Here is a 20,048-nt window from a genome sequence, read left to right as displayed (position 1 = left end):
TAGAAAGAAGGAAAAGAACGCGTATAATGACGGATCAGCTGGTAACAAATTTTTCAGCATGTTCTATATATTCTGCTTCAACTATGCTGGTCATTCATTCCACTATTATTGTAGGAAGAAAGAATACTGAAGCAGATTATTTTTGGCCAAAATGGAACTACTGAAAGACTATAGCGCTTTCTATATTAGCATAACCTGTAGAAAAATGCATATAGTTAGATGCTTCACTTTATAGGCGATTTTAAACATAAAGGGTAATCGAGCAATTTTATTCCTCTCCGAGGTGTGTTTTAGACCAGCTTTTGCCAGCAATCCCGCAACCAATACTCTGCCACAGCGATTAAAAATAAATATCGCCGCTTTATTTTGAACTCTTTCTAATCTGTTGATGTTAACTTGAGTAAAAGGGTCCCGAATAATCTTAGCGTAATCAAGAATGGGCAAAGTAAAAGTCTCGTATGCCGTAAGCTTGTTTCATGTAATGTAGCTTCGACACTTCCTGGTTAGTGATTTGGCTTATGTGATTGTTCCCACGCAGGTTGTTGCAAATAGGAAGACCTAGGTATTTGTAACGCTCGACGCGTGATAGTATGTTTCCATGCAGCATGTAGTCAAATAACAGGACACGCGCCTTATTTGTTACAGAAATGAAAACACTTTTCATGTAGTTTACTGACATTTGTCATTTGTGGCACCGCTGAAACATTTGATGAAGTTCTTTGGTTAGTTGAAGTTGAGCCTCAGTTGAGTTTATAACACACAGTCACCCGCGTGAAATCTGATTTTAACATTATGTCCATCAACAATGTCGTTTATGTACAGAAGGAACAACAACGGGCTTAACACGGAACCTTGCGCAACACCTGAGACAACTGGAAGCAAATCTGAAGAGACCTTGTTAAAAATGACATATTGATACCTGGATGTTAAGTAAGACTGAATCCAATCACAAATCATACTGTTCTTTAAAATGCACGATGGTTTAAGAAGTAGTTTTGAGTGTGAAAGCTTAGCAAACAGCTTGGCAAATCCATAAATGTAGCGTCGACTCGACAACGATTATTTATAGCTAAGGCGAATTCATGAATTACCTCAACGTAAGAAGAAATTACGTAAGAAGGCGTTAATTTTTGGTGAACCGCACTTTACACGCTATGAGGTGGCTGTGTAGAAAAAATTATGCAGATCCCACGCACTGTGGGGATCGGTGTAAGTGAAGCTTTCAGCGCTGTTTGTTTTGGTTGACGATAATTAGCGGTGATGTTGACGGCGAACGTTGAATTTCTTCAATGTTTTGTCCAACACTAGAGTGGTGAGTCGATGTTAAACGTTACCTTGCGTGCACCACTGTTGTTTGTCTGCGTAGTACACAAAGCGCAAAGGGAGATGTGTTTGCTTGAGGCGTTGTTGTGCGCCATATTTCCTAACCTCTGATTGGGTTGAGTATTGTCATTGCCTCACATGGCACATCGCATCATGGCAGGAGCATTAAACTTGAATTCGATTTTGGAGCTGTACGTGCCAAAACCACAATCGGATTATGAGGCAGGCCGTAGTGGCGCACTCCGGATTTTGGCACCGTGGTGTTCTTTGACATGTCCCTAAATCAAAGTGTGCGAGCGTTTTTCATTACGCCCCCGTCGAAATGTGGCTGCCTCGGTCGGGATCAAATCCGCGATCTCGAGCAATGCCATAGCCGCAATGCAATCGCAGCGGGCGCATAAGTGTTGATTTGACATGCGACCGCTTCCGTTGTCTTGCGCTGCGCTTTAATTAATGCTGCTCTGCTTCTGCACGCCTGCATAAGTTGTCCGCCAGATATATTTGCATGGTTTTATTTTTCAGAGATAGCAGAAACGCACTGTGCCGTGCTTTGAACTTAAGTTTATCCAGCGCTTGCTTGCCTTCTCACGTCACCTCTCTTCCCATCGTTGGTTGAAACCAATTAACCTGGCGGATGTTTCGCCCCTTTTCGGGCTATATTTTTAGACAAGCTGCAAACGTTTAATTGAACTTGTCTCGACTGGTCTTTCTTCTCGTTGGCCCGAATTCATCTGCTGACGTCGGTGCAGGTGTGTGTGCGTAATGCCGTGTAGGCCAGCGTGGATTAAACGTAAAACACACGTGCGATGTGCTTACGATAGCCATCCACTTCGGCGTACAAGTTTCCAACAGATTCCATGCGGTCCTCAGCACCCCGAGCATCCGTCTTTCCGACACGTTGTTCGATGAATAGGACGGCTTTGACGCCCACTTTAAAGTAGATTGCATGTGTCGACCCTTTTTGATCTTTCATCGTTGTAATCTGTCGTGTCGCTAAAGGCTCACCTCATCTCTTGCTCTTACTAAAGTCCCGCTCTCTCCCGTCCTCTGTCACTGCTTAACATTTCCGTCAACGCGTGCAACTTCGCCGATGCGCGTAGAGTGACGCGAGGAACGCGGTTCGGACGTTCGGCGCTGCGACACAAGTGGCCGAAAACGCGATCCGTCGACCTCGTTCCTTTCTCGCGAGGCAGGAAATTTAGAGAACTGAATTCTCTCGTTTCCGTTTCTTGCTCGCCGAAGCGCGCCTCACCGACCGAACGATGACGAAACCAGACTGCTTTCTTTCCCGCCGCCGCGTCTTGGTCGCGGCCCATCGCGTCCTTGGCACTTACTGCGAACTCCTGTCGCCGAGGCTAAGCTAAACAGGAAGGAGCGGAAGGCTTGCGCTTCCGTTTCCGCCGCTCTCACGCACACACCGGCACCGCAGCGGCCGCTGTTGCCGGCGCGCGAATCGCCGTCCGAGGAGGGGGACACCGGGCGAGAAAGGGGCGGTGTTCCTTCGTCGCCGCCGCTGCTCTGGTCGCACGGCACTCGGTTGGCGGCAGCGCCTGTGTGAACGGACGGAAGGCGCCTGAGCGCCACGGAGGTACGACGCGCGTTCTATGCCTTGGATGGCCATTCCCCGGCCCGTGGGCCAAGCCGATCGCGGATCGTCGCAATCCAGGGTCAATCGTCGGTGGCTACGGTAGAAACGAGAAGCGCACACTATTGTCTCTTTACGAGGACCATGCCCCGTCGTGAGTTGGCACTTCCTTTCTTTTTCTTTCTTTTACTTTCTTTGTCATCGATCGAGCGTGCATGATAGTCTCCGTCGCTGCAGCGAAATTCATATGGACTGCGCGACGTATTACTTTTTTTTCTTTTCCGAGCTTTCGTTTTCCACTATGAGCAAATTAAGATAAAGGTTTCTTTTGTTTCAAATGTTTGGTGACTCTCTTATGTGGAAAGCACAAGGATTACTACTAGTGCTTAGCAGGTGCTCGTCATTCGAGGTACCGTAGCACTGAGTTCGGCACAAGCAATCCTAAATGGTCAAATTGAGCGTTGGATGTGCCGCCCAGGTCAGACACTCCCACACGCAATGCGATCGCTTACTGGGACTCTATATAGCAGACTGAATATTTTCTTCATCGCTCGCGCAGCAGATACCATTTCTATGCCCGTACATGCTGAAGTGACGGATGTGTCCTCGATCTTGTGCGTTACGTGATCTTTGGTGTTTCGAAAGACACTATTTTTTTAAGTTTTACTTTCTTTTTGATCGATGTGCCTTTGTCTGATCGCATCTGTCCTGTTTCCTGTTGTGGCCCCCGCAGGCATGATAACACAAGGAAAGTTGAAGCTTGTTTAAAAAAATTAGAGGAGCCGTAATCACATCGATCAAAAGAAGAGGACAGCTAGGTGAAGCCGACTTAGGATAAACTGATTGGTTTACGACCAATTAACATATAGACGTCGAAGTATTGGTTATCAAGTCCTAATTGCAAAAGTTCGGCTCTGAAACAAGTCGAGCCGATTACAGACAATATATTTGTGAGACAGGAGGTAGCCGGCATGCTCTCGCTGCTTACAACGAAAATTTTATCCGCGATTGTGGGCAGCACAAACTCTTGTCGTAGACTTTGAAGTCTCAAATCTATCAAATATAATTACGTAGCCGAAGCATCAGTGCTCATCGCTAAAGAGTCAGCGCGTCGTTGGCGTTTTCGTCGCTGCAGCTTTTTGCTCTGACGCAGTCGGCACGTCTTTCAGCCACTATACTTGAGGAGGTCGGCCGAGGCGCACAGTTGTCGGCCCTCGGCATCCGTTGGCGCGAAACGGCTGCTCCGGCGAAATGCCTGCGCTTGCCACCAGTGCGTGCCTTCGTGCACGGCCGCGTTGAATTTTTCCGCGCACGCACGCGTGATAAAAGCGAAGGCTGAATTAATTCGTCGCGCCTATAGGTATGCACCTACGGTACTGGTGCGTCAGGAAAAGCACGAAATGTGACTGCGGAAATCACCACCGGTGAAAGCGCCCCGGTACGATACAGAAAGCGTCAGCTTCCAGCATCTGTATTCTTCAAGTGACGAAAAGTATCTTTGGAACGGATCACCCGCTCGTTCACCGTGTCGCCGTGATACCTCGGGTGCGGACGGTGTCCGCGTACGCTCTCTAGCGAACTGAATGGTGACAATGGCGCCCGTGGTGACTCGCCGTATGACCGGCGCCCACGTGTCGGTGGTGGTTGCTTTCGCGAGAGCTTGTTCAGCACTAATTGGAATGCCTGACGCGTTATGTCTGCTGCGGCGAGGAGAAAGCAGACCACCTGATGTGGCCTTGATTCGCCATACAATCAGTGTCCAATGCATTGGGGCGACTAGATGATCGTCCACTAAGCGTATACAGACACTATACTAAAACACTGACCATCGGCCCTGAAGGCAGTGAAAGCATTATTGAGCTTCTGGAGAACGACTGGCTCGTGCGAGCGCCCTTACGTGGTGCTCTCCGAGCACGTGCACACCAATCACCGCCTTCCTCTTCTTTCCTTTTCTCTCAGCGTAGGGTAGCCAACCAGGCGCATTTCTTGTTACCATCCCTGCCTTCTCTCTCATTCTCTCTCTACCGTTAGAAAAAAGTTACGCGTGCAGACACGGATTTTTTTTCTTCGCATGTTCGAATATTTGACAACAAAAGGTTCGCTCATAATTATTTTTTATTTTTTTATTTATAGATACTGCGATCTGAAATCATATCATAGCAGGGTGGGTATACATAGAAATATACAAGCATGTAAACACATACAAATCCATCACATATGCAGGCATTTTCAGACATTGGTGAATAATACATAACATACAAAAAAAAAAAACATACAAGCAGATAACGCACACGAATTCATAACATTTACAAGCATTTTTCAAACATTGATAAGGAATTCTGGGTAACAATATGAGAATTAAGATTATTCCAGTCTGTTATTGTCCTAGGAAAAAAAGAATATTTGAAACAGTTATTCAGTGCGTTGATGGGGGTTATCGATAAAGCATGCCTTCGTCTCGTGTTATAACCTGATGAGTAAGTAAAGAACTTGGAAGTGTTAACATTATAATGGTCGTTTACAAGTTGAAAGAGGAACTTTAATCGACAGATGCGGTTGCGCACAGTCACCGGGGGTAATCCACTGCGCCTTACGAGCTCACCAACAGACGCGCGGCCGTATGAACTAAAAACAAACCTAACTACCTTGTGCTGTACACGTTCCAGTTTTTTAATATTGGTTAAAGTGAATGGGTCCCAAATAATTACGGCATATTCCAACAACGGACGAATGTAGGAATTGTACGCCAGTAAACGAACATCAGACGTAGATGATTTCAGTGAGCGCCTCAAGAAAAACAGTTTACGCAAGGAATTCGCAACAACAGTATCTATGTGCTTCGTCCAGGAAAGCTCATTGGTTATCCATAGGCCCAAATATTTGTACTCTCTTACCTCTGACAGAGATACGTTGTCAACATTATATGCAAATTGAAGAGGTTCTTTCTTATGTGTGATTCTCATAAAAACAGTTTGTCCAAAGTTAATAGACATTTGCCATTGTTCGCACCAAGCAGTGACCTTTGCCAGGTCATTATTTAGACGCACCTGATCATCAACAGAAGATATCTTTTCATACAAAATACAGTCATCTGCGTAAAGTTTCACGGAAACTGAAAGTTCTGCGACTATGTCATTTATAAATAATAGAAATAAAAGTGGTCCCAAAACTGATCCCTGGGGGACTCCAGACGCAACCTCTGTATTGTTAGAAGAAATATTGTTTAAGGTGACAAATTGGTGTCTGTTAGTAAGATAGGCTCTGATCCATGTAAGTATCTGCTCATTTTTTATATAATACCCTAATTTATGGATTAATTTGTTATGTGATACCTTGTCAAATGCTTTACGAAAATCCATGAACACAATATCTGTTTGCTTCCCTTCATTAATTGCCTGTGCGAGATCGTGAACAGTCTCAACTAACTGAGTACATGTAGAAAACCTATGCCTGAAACCATGTTGGACATCTGTAAGTACCTTGTGCTCTTCTAAGAAACCTAATATATGTTTATGAATTATATGCTCTAAAATTTTGCATGATGTAGATGTAAGAGATACTGGTCGGTAATTGTCTATGTGTGTTTTTTTTCCCGGATTTATGTAAAGGTTTGATTTCGGCCGTCCTCCAGTCATCCGGTAGGGAACCAGTATAATGTCCCAGTTAACAAACAGTAACAAGCTTTGCCAGCCACTCTGTAGAGGCTGAGTAAGGAACAGCACGGGAAATCTACCAGTGGTCCCAAACGTGCGTTTTTCGTTATCCGCACTTGATCCAGTTCTGACGCCTACGCATAGCCACGAGGACCGTCGGTGCTATGACGTCACAAGGACGGACCGTGCGCATGCGCCGTGAGTGTAGGCCTCTGCTTTGGAGAGCAAAAGAATAATTTCACAGGGACGTTTTCCTTACACTCATAACGTCTCTACATTGCTGCAGACTTCCACGATCGCATTTTCTTATTTTACTTTTTGCAACGCGTCTTTTACTCTATTCCCTTCTTTTCGTTCATTACATTACTCTGGCCGCCTTTATTCTACTCTAACTGTATCATAGTTAAAATATGATTCGCATTTTTCTTGTTGTTTCTTCTTTATCGGCACGTATATAATTCAATGCGACAGCTTCGTCACCGAGACAGCTTGTACAATATTTATTCCTCTAGATATAAGAGGTCATTACAGCCCACAGGGTACTGAAATAAAGTAACGGGAGATTTATAAGACGCGAAATCGAAGCTATAAATCACATGCGCTTTGTTCGTCTCAGTAGCTGCTCTTTTAAAACGCATTTTGTTGCCGCAATTGATTGCGCATATCGGCTGTATAGCTATACATTCTTTAATATTGCATTACGAACATTGAGTTCGACTTGGTCGCCTCAGCTGTTTCCTAACACAGTTGAGGCAATGACGCAGTTGCAGTTGAATACGCGATGAATTACAACAGGCGGCGTTTTCGCATTCTCCCGCAATCAAGTCCACTTGTTTGACTCCGTTGTGTGTTGCCCTTGTTAACCCGCTACGTTTTGCGCAGCCGGCAAACACGAAAACTGTGACGTGGCGCATGAAAGGCTTCTTGCAGGGGCGGCATGAATGCATGCCTCGTTCACGGAGTTTTTTTAATCACTGCCTCTTTGTGTCGTGTACTGCTTATGAGGACAACAAAACCCGCTGTTCGTATAAGCCCTCAGGACGGGCAAGATCGAGAGCAACAAGAGCAATGAACGCGATATTGTCAAGGCAAGCAGAGAGTAAAATGTTATATCGACCCCTTGATCGACGTCGAAAAGAAGGCAGCCGACTGAAAACTTAAATCTGCGCGGATGAGGAGCCGCGGCAGATTTCTGGGCACCGCTCTAAATAGAGTCGTCGGATGTGCCCCGCAGTGGTAACGTTCTGAGGAAACTAAGCGATCTTCCGAAAGTAAGCAAACAATCGTTATTCTTCCACAGTTGTGCCCCTTTTCTGACGCAAACGCTTTCATTTGTGGTTACTGTGTCATCTCGCTTATACATAGTAGACATTTACTCGGCTCCTTGTCTTTGAAGTGAGTGATACTCTGGTGACGTTACGAACCTTTTGAGGTAATATGGCTGCATTCTTTTTGTTGCGACTCCATCCATCAAATACATTATCATGCTTTCCTAAATGTTGTGCGAATTAATGTGAAAGCTTAAAAATCACCGAACTAAAGCCTTGCTGGAAGTCACCTTGCTACACCTCGCAAACGTCATTGGAACAGCTTCCTTGCACGAAGCTATCTTCTTATAGCGCATATGCTTCCTTTCTTTTTCCTTTCTGTTTTGATGGGAAAGCGTCTAATGGCCCATCGAGCGAGAAAACCGGCACCATGTCGTCAACACCCGCTGCTACGCCAGCGCGCCAGGTGTTGCGTGAGGGGAGAGGGCATCACCACAAAGCCTCGTCACCCTCGCTGTCGCTCTTGGAAGCCTGTGTTATCCGCGCGTTCTTTTGTCCGCGAAACCTCTCGCCTGCGTTCTCACTGCGCCTCGGTAATTGATTGATTGATTGAAAACTTTATTGTTCCACCGAGCTGGGGTACCCGCCTCTTAACCTACACGTAGGTAGGGGGGGAGGACGAAGCAGTCCCCGCGCGTTGAGGACGGTGAGTCTTCACGGCCTCAACGGCCAGGCGGATTGCTCGACGCTGGTCGTCTTCAGCCTCGCTCTGGAGCAAGGCATCCCAGGCTTGTCTACTGTCAATGTTTTCCTTGGCCCCTGGGGAGCCAGCATATTCCCATATTATATGATCTAGCGTACCTTTTTGCTTACAAATTTTGCAGAGGGCGTCGTTATAGTCCCTCGTCTGTGTTAAGTAGATCCAATGTGGTGATGTATAATTGTTTCCCTGGAGGCGTCGCCAAATGCGAGCGTCCTCCAGAGAGAGAGACCGATGCGGAGGCGGAAAGATTCTTCTTTCGGCTTTGTAGGGATCGACACTTTCCCTGTACGTGATCATGCTATCTTTTATCCCTGGAACTGGCTGCTCTAGAGTTGCCCGGTGGTAGAGTGCTCGGGCGAGCTCGTGAGTGGCTTCGTTGCCTGGGACTTCTTCATGGGCCGGTACCCAAATAAAAGTTATGTCCCTCCTGGGAGGGTTTTTGAGTAGAATGTGGAGGGCTTCTTCAGAGATTCTCCCTTTGTTAAAATTTCGAATAGCTAATTTGTTATCGCATAATATTACTGCCGCTTTTGTACCCGCACAAGCGAGCGCTACTGCAACCTCCTCGGCTGTACAGGCGTCCCTCGCGCACGTGGAGCACGCTATCTTAACGCACCCGTCGCCATCAACCACCGTCGATACCGCAGCCCCGTCTCTGCCACAAGCGGTGTCCACGTACGCTACGTTATGCGCCGGTGTGTTTTTAAGTTTATTTACTAGAGCCTTAGCCCTGTGAGCTCTCCTTTCTTTGTTGTAGAAAGGATGCATATTTTTAGGTAGGGGGGCGATTCGGAAGCGTTTACGCACGTCCAACGGAATGTACGTCTTTCTTGTCAGTCGGGGCACCCCTGTCGCATTGAATTCCTACCCATTCCATGGTTATGCTCCATGTTTTAGACTGGCCTAATCTTTCCAACTGAGACACTCGTACTGCCTCAGTGAGTTCAACTAGCGTGTTGTGAACCCCCATTTTGAGCAGGAGGTCTGTCGAGGTCGAGTCTGGGAGCCCTAGGGCTCTCTTAATGCTCTTCCTAATGATCGCATCTATTTTACCTTTTTCTTCTCGTTTAAACACAAGATACGGCGTGGCATACGCTATACGGCTGGTAATCAAGGCTTGTATGAGTCTGAGGAGGCTGTTCTCTTTGAGGCCCCTGCCTTTGAGTGAAATTCTCCTAAAGATCCCCGTGACCTGCGCCGCGTATCCTTCTAGCTTTTTGATTGTCGTGAGGTTGCATCCATTTCTCTGGATATACATGCCCAGAATTCCTATTTCCTCCACCTTGGGAACCTCATTTCCGTTTACGAAAACAGTGATGGGTCTGCTGCTCCCAGCGTGTCCCCTTTGATGTTTTGGCTCAATGATTAACAGCTCCGATTTCTGTGGCGAGCACGCCAAGCCTCTGCTGGCCGCATACTCTTCCACCATATTCGCCGCTACCTGTACTTTAAGTTCGATGGCTGCGTCACTCCCGTACATGCTAAATTTAATCGATTAAATTTAGCGCCTCGGTAAGGCCAACTCGACACGCGCCAAGCGTCTCAATGCGCTCGCTTACCCGCGAGGAGTCCATAACTCGAAGGACCGCTCAGCGGCGTTCAATTGGTTATTCATGCTTTTGCATTCACAACTCGTAAGAAGTGTTTAGGTGTCCTCGGATTTTTTTTTCTCTTCTTTCTTTATTTTCTTTTTTTTTGCACGAAATGTGTAAAGAGGGTGAGGGGGATAGTTAGTTTTTTTTTTTTTTTTCCTGCAGAAGTGGTTTGTGGCTAGGTCTCGTAAAGTTTCAGTATCGGAATAGAATGAAAATTTCGTCATGAAACTACGTACATGTTTAACATGTCGCTACTGAAAATTGTAGGATGATAGATTGCTGTTCCTTTTTTAACGACAGGCGTCCACTGAATCATCATGAATAGCGCTGTATGTTTTGAGCCTAAGATAATTCACTTCTAGACCTGGACTTACTGTCGCCGAACTAGCCACACTAAAAGATTAATCTTCGTTTTGATCGGCGTTAAAAACTTATTAATAAGTGTCATTTTCTAACTATCTTACTTTGTTGATTTTGTTTATGTAGAATATTCTAGTTAAGGATTTGAGTGCCGCCGACCTTCTTGCTACTCATTTGAATATCTGGCTTGCTCCCTTTAATTTCGTGCTTGTTCTTGTCCTACCTATGCGTCCCAGTGGGCTCTTGGGGTCAATAAGTGAACAGAAATATATGAACGATATGTGGCCTCATAACTTCTTGCACGGACGATATGTGTCATAATCATACGAGGCACAGCGTGAAAGGGTACTTGGGACACTGATTTAGATCTGTCGACGCTTATACTCCAAAAGAAAGTTCCGCATTAGGTCGTCTTGATACCTTGCTCTAACATAAAACTACTAGCATGGTCCGTTACCAAGACATATACGAATAAAAATACTAATACATAACCGTAAATTAATTCGTACTTGGAGCAGCTGATTTAAAGTTCCTCGTAAATACGCCTCTGGTCACGCAGTTAGCAGTACCGACATTCCTTTCAAGAAGCCAAAAGACCTGTGTATGGCGTGAGAGCGCTCTAAACGTCGCATGCGTGCTCCAAGGCCGGCTTTCCAGCTAGCTTCTCGCTACGCGAATTCTTGTATGACCCTGAGGCCTCAGCCGCTGGTACCAGGTTTCTTCATCTCGGGCGTAGCGTCCAGAGCATCAGCCATGCAGATGAATACGTTGACCACTCATCGGCACTCTCTCACCTTCCTTTCCACACCGCCCCTTCCCTACCCAATTCATCGCGGTCCACTAAGGGCAAGAAAAGTGAATACGAGAGAGACAAGAAGGAAAGGCAGGGAGGTTAACCATGCTATCGCCCGGCTGTCTGCCCTACACATGGGGAAGGGTGAAGCAAAGGAGGAAGAAGGAGAGAAGAGTCATTGCGCATGCACTCGCAGATGTATGCTCGCTCACGTATATGCTCGCTCACTGCTAATTTTCACTCACAGGAGCTCATAAACACGCGCAAATAACAACCAACCGAACATAAACGTGACAGCGAACAGCGCTCGAGGCCGCGCATCAAACACCGGCACGCGCTGCTTTTCTCGCTGCACAACACGCAACGATGCTGGCACTAGCCGGGAAACTTAGGTGCAACGACACTCGTTGAACACGTGGCCCCAGGAGAGAGAACAGAGCAGGGAAGCCGCTCGTTTGGCGGTGTACCCATAGAATACGCGAGGATCACCGTTATAGGCTGATCTAAAACAAGAAAGCGGGGCATGGGTCCCTTTCTAATCTATATCTTTATAGAGGGCCAAGGTACGCAACACATTTGTGTACGAGAATATGCGACGAAGGCCGCATTGATAGTTCTACTACCGCCACCGCTTTCCTTCGCACATACTGCGAGCGAGCGCAGGCCTTTTCGCGGACGCCTGCGCTTCCTGACGTGTAACGTCCGTCCGAACGAATGGCGTGCATTCTGTGTGCGTGCGCGCGTGCGCAGCCGCTGATGCGCGCAGCGGTCAGGCGGAACAGCGCTGGGTGGCTTTGTGAACCAGAAGCGGGCAGGTCGACGGGCGCGCGTTTATTTTTAACGGCCCCGCTCTATAGAAGGGGTTCCTCCTTTGTGAGTCAGTTATGAATTCGCTTTTCGTTACCCCCGTAGCTCCCAGCGTGCGTTCTTTGTAGGGCGTATGTGTTCGAAAGAGATGAAACTTTATTTAGATGGCTGTATAGACCCAAGTCCTGTATTCGTGCTGTCGGTTCAAGGCAAGCGCGTAGCACACATTGACCCCTTTGGTCTGGCTTCTGATGACGCCTCTCCGAAAGCTCATGCCTAGCTACATGCAGAGGCCGACGCAGCTTTCGGGCGAACCATTGGAAAGTGTTTGCAATGCCCCAATCGCTGAGGATGGATTCTTCAATCGTTGGATTAGGCAGAAGGGAAGAGGTTCATTAAGTTGCAAGGTCCGTAACTTAATGTCATGGTGCAAGCGACTCAAGCGTCGTGAGAGCACCGAAAAAAAGAAAAGAAAGGGTTCATTCGGACGCCCGTGTGGTTCATAAATATTCCGTTGCTTCTTCTACGAGGCAAGGTGAACACAAAGCAGACGGACAGCAGATAACTGGGGGAATCGCTGGTTTCTTCCCCTCCGAGGATGAATATATGGCGGCTAATCATGGGATTTCTACCTGAAATTCACCTTCGGTCGAATTTTCTTCTACCTCTGAATGGTTAGTTTTTTAACTGCTTCACGTGCTTCTTCCGTACTGAGCACATTGTGTCGGAACATCGTGCAATTGCATAAGCCACATTTTCCACCTGCTCTCGGTTGAGATTCGTTCGTGCTGAAACAAATAAATAGTAGGCTTGGCTCCGATTAACGGAGAGGTATTTCCGATTCATAAAATTTTAGTTGAAATAAAGAAAGAATAGCTGGCATCCTTTTTGGGACTGTCTCCATCTGGACACACCCTGCTTGTTCCACGAATTGTTACGACACGCGTCACTCGTTCCAAGCATGAACGCCGCAGTCATCTCAAGAAATTTCTGAGCCATGCTGTTGGCCCTGAGAAGTCCCGAGTAACATTACATTCCGGTCTGTTCCACGTCACTGGCTAAAATTAACCAGCTTCGTAGGGTGCCCTGTTATAAACATCCGTCGGATGACGAATCCGTCGTGTCACTGGCGCCAAAGGAGCCGACCACCGCCTCAAATTCGCTCACCAAGTAAATCAACTCAGCTTCCTAACGAATATATCTTATCGTTCATCATTGAATGAGGCAAAAATAAACTTGTACCAAGTTGCGTAGCGTAGACGTTAGCGTAATCGATAGAACTCGTTAAACTCATGACTATGCAAAAGGGTTAAGCGTGCACATTTTTGTGCTTGCCACAATATATATCTTGTACGCAGCTAACGTGACTGAGCTCTTAAGGCAGCATTGTATGCCCCGAAGCCGACTGCAAACCAAAAAGGAAAATCTCAATTGAATACCCTCCAACGTTAATTCGCTTCGTCGGACGGAACCTGCACTGAGCTCTCCGCACCTGAGCACAACATAACAAGATATTAAGTCCATTGGTCACATTCTGCTCATTCAGGCTCGTAAGAAGGATCGACGCAAAATCGTCTGAACCCGTTCGAGAAACGGCGATTATAGTAACCGACGCGCTTACATCCTGTCGCAGCCTCGGACGCGCGTCTTTCGTGCTGCACGGAGGGAGTAAACCCCGCAGGGGAATCCTGCAAGCATTGCGACAGGCCCGCGGCTATGCACGCGTGCACAAACACGGCTTGCCAGCTTGCTTCCGCCAGAGTAGGACGCATGCAAGCGAGAAGGTTTGTGTGCGGGGAGGACAAGACACTTTGTTTTCAAGGCTGAAGCCCCCCCCCCCCTTTAAACTCGCTTTCGTTCGCCATCCCCGAGTGCCTTGGCGATTGCAAATGGCTGGCCGCGGCAAACAAACAGGCACGTGATCGGAAGGAAGGGGTATCCGTGCCTTCGCCGTGTCATGAGGCGATAAGGCAGCGACGTTGCCAACCGAGTGCCTGCGTGCACGCGGAGAGCGACGGTGCACCGCGAGATGACGGCGTCGCATTAGGCGCGGCTCACGACGTCGCAGTGCCAAGCTAAGGACCACGTGCTCACCGCGTTGCAGCCTCGCCTACGAGAAAGAACAGCGAGCGGTGCTTTGCCGATTGTAACGCAACGCGGGGCTTGCCTGTCGACAGGGACGGCGAGGGGCTCCATATCCACGCGATCTTATTCAGTGAAATTATGTGAGAAAAACCGCTGAATTCAGCTCAAACAGGTTTGAATTGAATTCAATATAAGGAGAAAGCTGGTAGAGTTGGGGTACTGGTGAAACACGCTAGACGACAACATCGCGAAAAACAACACCTTCACAGGATTAGCCAGCGGGGAGTAACAGCTTAAGGCCTTAGGGCTTGTTGAAAAATATCGAACATATCCTTAAAAAAAAAACTGCGGAAAGAACGGGACAAGAAAGTAAAAAAAGAAAGTGAGAAAGCGTGTGCCTCACTTGTCCCGTTCTTTAGAATCTTGTACCGACTATAGCCCAACAGCTAACTCTCCCATCGAACTCACCGCGCGGACAGTGAACACATAAAATACTTGCGTCTTGAGTTGTCAGCTAGCGAGCATCCTGTGTCCACAGTTCTCGTTTCCATCGTTAGCGCTACTAGAGAGTTTTAGAATAGGGGCCTCAATAGTTTGGGGCCCCAAAGAGCTTTGCGGGTGTTAGCGTTGGGGCACGCAGGAGTGAAGAGCTTTAGAATAGGGCTTTGCGTTTGCGGATAGCGTCTTGCACTGACAGCGCCACTATGGCGTCAAAGAAAAGCTATTAGAAATAATTTAAATAAAATATACCATTTTATGATAGGAATAGTAATTTAAGCTTGCGAGTATTCGCGTTTAATTACAATTTAGAGGTTGTTCTGTAAGCAGCAAACAATTAATTGCGCTTAGTTTTGAGCAAACCAACTTTACGTGCCTTCACCAGCCAAGCTTAGCCGTGTTAGGCCTAGGAGCGATAAAATCCACAATCGAATTCGGAATCGGCAGCGTCTACGGAATCACTCTTCATAACACGTGCTATAGTTGAGAGAAAGCGATAACCGCAGTCACTTCTCCTAGCTTGCGAACTTCATGCGTTACCATGAATTGAACCCAGTTTGGTGCTAGGTTAGAGCCCTCGCTTCGATGGGTGCCGCCATGTTTGCTGACGCAAAGCTTTTGGGGCCGCTATTTGGGCTCCCGCTAAATCGGTGAAATAGCGTTCCCGACGCAAAACCGAAACGCAGTTTGCGTCTCGCGCATGCGCAGTGGCTTCGACGCTATTTATTTGGGGCCCCGAAACGTTAGGGGCCCCTATTCTAAAACTCTCTATTGTTTCAAGCCCAGGTTCAAACGGGCGGAGACACGTTCCACATGGGGCCGCTGGTCTTCAAATTAGGCAAATGTCGCGTCACATTCAACGGTTACTTCGGGGGACATTTATAGAAATATTGCCGTAGACGAAACACACAAAGAGGGGAAGACAAAGACTGCGATTATTTAAACATGCACTGTTTATTACACTAAAGGAACAATGCACATCATTCACATTAGAGCTGGGCGAAATGCAAAAACACCCGCCCACTTAGATTACGGTGCAAGTTAAAGAACCCCACCTGGTAAAAATTAATCCGGAGTCCCCTACTACGGCGTGCCTCATAATCAGATCGTGGTTTTGGCACGTAAAACCCCGTAACTTATTCACTTGTCACGAATTTTCGCCTGTTTCAACAAACAGACAAAGGAGCTTTTATCCGCTGTGCTTAACAATTTTGATCTGTTCGTGGAGCAGTAATCTTTTTGCAAACGTTTACTTTCTTTTGGGGGGGAGGGTAGGGAGGGGAATTGCGCGCTCGTTAATAATACCGAGCGAGGGTTTCACGTGTGTAAATTATTCGTTTCCTCCGCAATAATATAAATGTATTGAAATATCACGCTTAGTATGGGTCTCGGTTAAACGCCGCAGTGACGAGCTTTCAACGGTAACGTTACACCCCGGCCAAGAAGAAGATGCGCAAGAGAACGGCGTGTGAGTCAGCGGAAGCGGAGGGATGTGGAGGAAGCGATCAAGAGCGCGGACAGCGCGTAACAGATGCCGAAAGCTGAGATGGGCGCTGCTCGACCGGCAGCGGTCGGCGCAGGCCAACTGGAGGCTGCGGTGAGGAGAAGGTCGTTGCGGCTCCCCGAAGGACGCTGTCGCCGAAGCCGTGCAGCGCTGTGAAAGGCCTGCAGCGCGTCCGGTAATCTGCGTTCCTCCGTTGCGTACGCACTCGACCACCCGTATAGTCTGCTGTCCATTACGGTAATCAGTCGACGTGACGGAACGCACACAGCGTGAAAACAGGATGCTCTTATCGAGATCGCAAAAAGGAAAAGCAAAAGAAAAGAATGTCGCATGCCCATCGGAAGATGCTTTTAAGGCCGGCGAAATTTGATATATCCGGTTGTTCGTTATTCTCGAATTACGCGATTTGGGAAGATAAAAGCAGGTCAAACTCGCAAAACCTTTTGTTTTGCAAGAGAACGCGACCACGAAAAGAGCAGCAAATAAAAAAAAACGCAAGTCAGTGATGTGTTTGTTTTCGCTCGCTTATAATCAGGGGCGCGTGTTTTGACAGCTTCGATGGTCACTGTGCTGGCCAGTAATGCTCTCAACAGTTCCATTCGTTAAGCCTTTGGTTTCTTCATTTGGCTGCTACGTTACTGCCTGTAGATGCTGTGGCACAACCATCACGTAGAGCGTCGCTGGGTATATGGGCGGGAACATTTCTCTTGCTTTTTATTTTTATTTGTCAGAGCTCTGCTGGGCTCTTCGATAACTTCGACACGTCCGGCGTCAATCAGTCGTGATGGCTTTCGCGTGTTTTCGTAAAATAAAAGCGCAGCAGTTACATCAGGGAATGGCGACGCAATGTACACATTAGTTTGCACCGTTAGATACAGTACCTATATAGAAAGGCCCCCACCACAGGTGAGGAGGGTGTACCTTTACGTATACGCGTGGTATGTCATTAATGTTTGAATATACCTCAGAGGCAGTCATACGTATGCTGAAGGGCTCCGCACCTCATCTTAGTTTTAGCCAACGCGGTTAATTTGTGCCGCACGCGCAGAGTAACTGCTCAGCTCCGAGGAAAGTCAGGAGGGCCCGTCTGCGTCAACTTCGCATCGCACAACGCGAGCGCACCTTGCGTCCCTCGAGGCTGCTGCAAGGTATACGCGCGTCCGATACGGACAATGCCAAGTGCCAGACCAATGTTCTAATATCGTATGTTTCACATGTCGCTACTATCTCGTGACTTTCTACTCGACATAACCTAACCATGTCCTCTTCGCATATTTGAGTGTTACTGTTTCCTTACTTTTTTCGTACGAGCCACGTAGCGTGTGACCCCAACTGTGGCTTGGCCTCGCGATAGTACTCGTGGCTATTCCAGAATCTCTTGAAACTAAGTAGGGCACCCGTTCGCGAGGCTGCAATCGTTATAGCGAAGGCATGATCTATACACGAGCACCGAGTGGCCGCTCGCGTGGCTCGCGCAGTGTGACGCGGTCTGCAGCCGCGCAGAAATATCCGCGCGCGTTCTGCGCAACTGCACTCAACCACGAGAGAAATACGCTATGTGTGGTCAGCCTGCCAAGTTCAATGTCACAAAAGCTATATCGATGGGCATTGATTACAGCGCTACAATTGCGCGGCATAACATAGACGCACCGACTCGGCGCCGAAAAATGACAGCTTGTCGGTGACACTGACCTCGAGGTAGAATAAAGTGGTTGAACGAGGAACATCGCTGGAACCTCGTGGTTGCAATTTAAACCCTCAGGCGGGAACAATTGCTGCCGCATACCATGCGTGTTTACGAGTGGCAGGCGCTTCTTTTTTGTTGAAATCGAAGTAAGAGAACTAGTCGCCCTCTAATGGCTTTCTCACGGTAGTAAATAAAAGAACTTACTAACGTAAAGATAATCGTCGAATGTAGTACATTTCAAGGAAACACAGGGAACCTGATACAGCTTCGCGGAAGGCGATGGCTTAACGGTACAGCTTTCTCTCGCAAGGAGTTCACGCGCACGTCACATGTTTGATCCACAGTCTGCGTCGCTTGCGACAACTCTTTCCTTCAGCCACTTTCCTTCAAAGCATGTTGTCAAAAGGCGCCACTTTTGGATGCCGCTCGCAGACGATTGTCTCATTGATCTTCGTATAGCTCCCGTAACGCTGCACGGTATTATTGGGGCCCCGTGGCGTATACACGGTCGTCCCAGAAAGTCCAATTGGGCGTGGCGCCCGACGCAACCTGTGGCCGCCGTCGACAGGGCGGCACCCGCCATGCAACGAGTGTGTGCGTTGCATGGCGGGTGCACACGCATACATTACGCGCTGCTGGCTCCCCCGATGCGGCGTACACATGCATACATAAACAAAATGAGTACCCCGTCACCGCGCGTGCAGTGGCAGTTATCGTGCCTGCTGTGCCTATAGGGTTTTCAGTCGTGCTCTCAAACGCCGAGACTACGATCTGTTACTTTCGACGGCGACGCCTCTAGAGGGCAGCCGATTGCGTTAAGCAACCATCAGAGAGACACGCATGCTGAGGTTGTGTGACGCAGCGGGTCGTTCACAGCGCGTGCCTGTGCCTCGCGGGTGAGAAACACGCCGCCGGTTGATGGAGGGAATTCTATCGAATCGCCGCCTTGACATTCGCCTGTGTGGTGACGCGGGACTGCAGACACGACTCGAGCTTTGCGAACCGCTTGGTGGTGAAGAAAAGCGCGTCTATCGGAATGTGCAACTTCAGTGTATAGAGCAAACTCGAGGGTTGGGGGTGACCAATCATCGTGACGTATAAAGCAGCGCACGGAAACACGACACAAAGTACTGCCCCTTGTATCCTGTTTCCGTGCTCTGCTTTATATGCCAAGGTGATTCAATGTGTAAGCATATTGCTGTAGAGAATACACGCTAAATTGACAAAGCCGCCAGAAAAAAAGAAAATAAAGCTCAAATCTGAGTAGCACAGCTATGGGGCTACCGGTCAGCCACCGTTCGAATGATTTGCAATGTGAGGCTCACGGGAGATTGTGGTCCTTCGCGATGACGTCAATGACGTTCTGAAACGCTGCTCGTACGGTGAGTTGGCTTTTGAATGACCGAGAGCCGCTACGCGCACACCGGATAGCCGTTATCTCAAAAAGATTGGATTAATGCATAGACCGGGGGGGAAATTGTGCAATTTTGCGTCACGAAGCACGAATAAGAGATTTTTTGACCAACGTGAAAGCTCTTAAAATCGAAGCAATCGATTGCCGTACAGCCTGTTCACGTGTTCAAGTGAGGCTGGCGAATTTTCAGATTCTATATACGATGGCGTATAGAATAGCCAGTACACTGAGAACTATACTAGCAGTTCTGAAAAAAAAAAAAAAACGGGTTTATTACACCAACGACTGAAATGCGGAGATACGGGGGCCGTATAGGGTATGCGGTGAACACTGTACTGCTATTTACGCAAGGCAACTTTCCTCAGCGAAAGTCGCCAGCGAGCAAGCAGGCGTATACCACGCCGAAGCGCTCGCATCCTCTTTCCACACTCGAAGTGGCCCCGTTGAATCGCTAAGTTCCTAGGGCGCGATCCTCGCGTCATTGCGATCGTAGCTACGATATGAACGTTTCCCGCAGAGCGCTAAATTCTGCAATGCGGCTGCATTCCATGGCATTCGTAGTTGCCGCAACATTAGAGAGAGAGAGAGAGAGAGAAATCGACGTCGTCAAAGAGAAGCGTTACACGCTCGGCAAAGGATGTGAGCGCCGCGGCTACACACACACACCTGGGAGGCCTTTGTGGTGCTGGGAAGCCGCAGTGCGGGCTTCCTTC

The 20,048-nt window shown here is 47.9% G+C and overlaps 1 protein-coding gene across 7 annotated transcripts in view; it reads left to right on the top strand.

The window, feature by feature from the left end:
* LOC126520591 (carboxypeptidase D-like) overlaps positions 1-20,048 on the top strand; it is a 175,100-nt gene that overhangs the window by 117,681 nt on the left and 37,371 nt on the right. For 2 of the 7 annotated variants that reach the window (XM_055065620.2, XM_055065614.2), the window contains exon 1: positions 2,784-3,062. The exons of 3 other annotated variants lie outside the window; for them this stretch is intronic. In XM_055065620.2, coding sequence (XP_054921595.1) covers positions 3,053-3,062 — 10 coding nt within the window. In that variant the 5' untranslated portion in view covers positions 2,784-3,052. Of the gene's footprint in view, positions 1-2,781; positions 3,063-20,048 lie in introns of those variants that run through there. 2 more of the 7 variants (XM_055065619.2, XM_055065618.2) reach the window with 2 other exon arrangements.

Source organism: Dermacentor andersoni, chromosome 3 (assembly GCF_023375885.2).
Source record: "Dermacentor andersoni chromosome 3, qqDerAnde1_hic_scaffold, whole genome shotgun sequence".
In the NCBI taxonomy this organism is placed as follows: Eukaryota; Metazoa; Arthropoda; class Arachnida; order Ixodida; family Ixodidae; genus Dermacentor; species Dermacentor andersoni.
The sequence above is the reverse complement of the archived record's forward strand: the minus strand, read 5'-3'. Positions and strand labels throughout refer to the sequence as shown.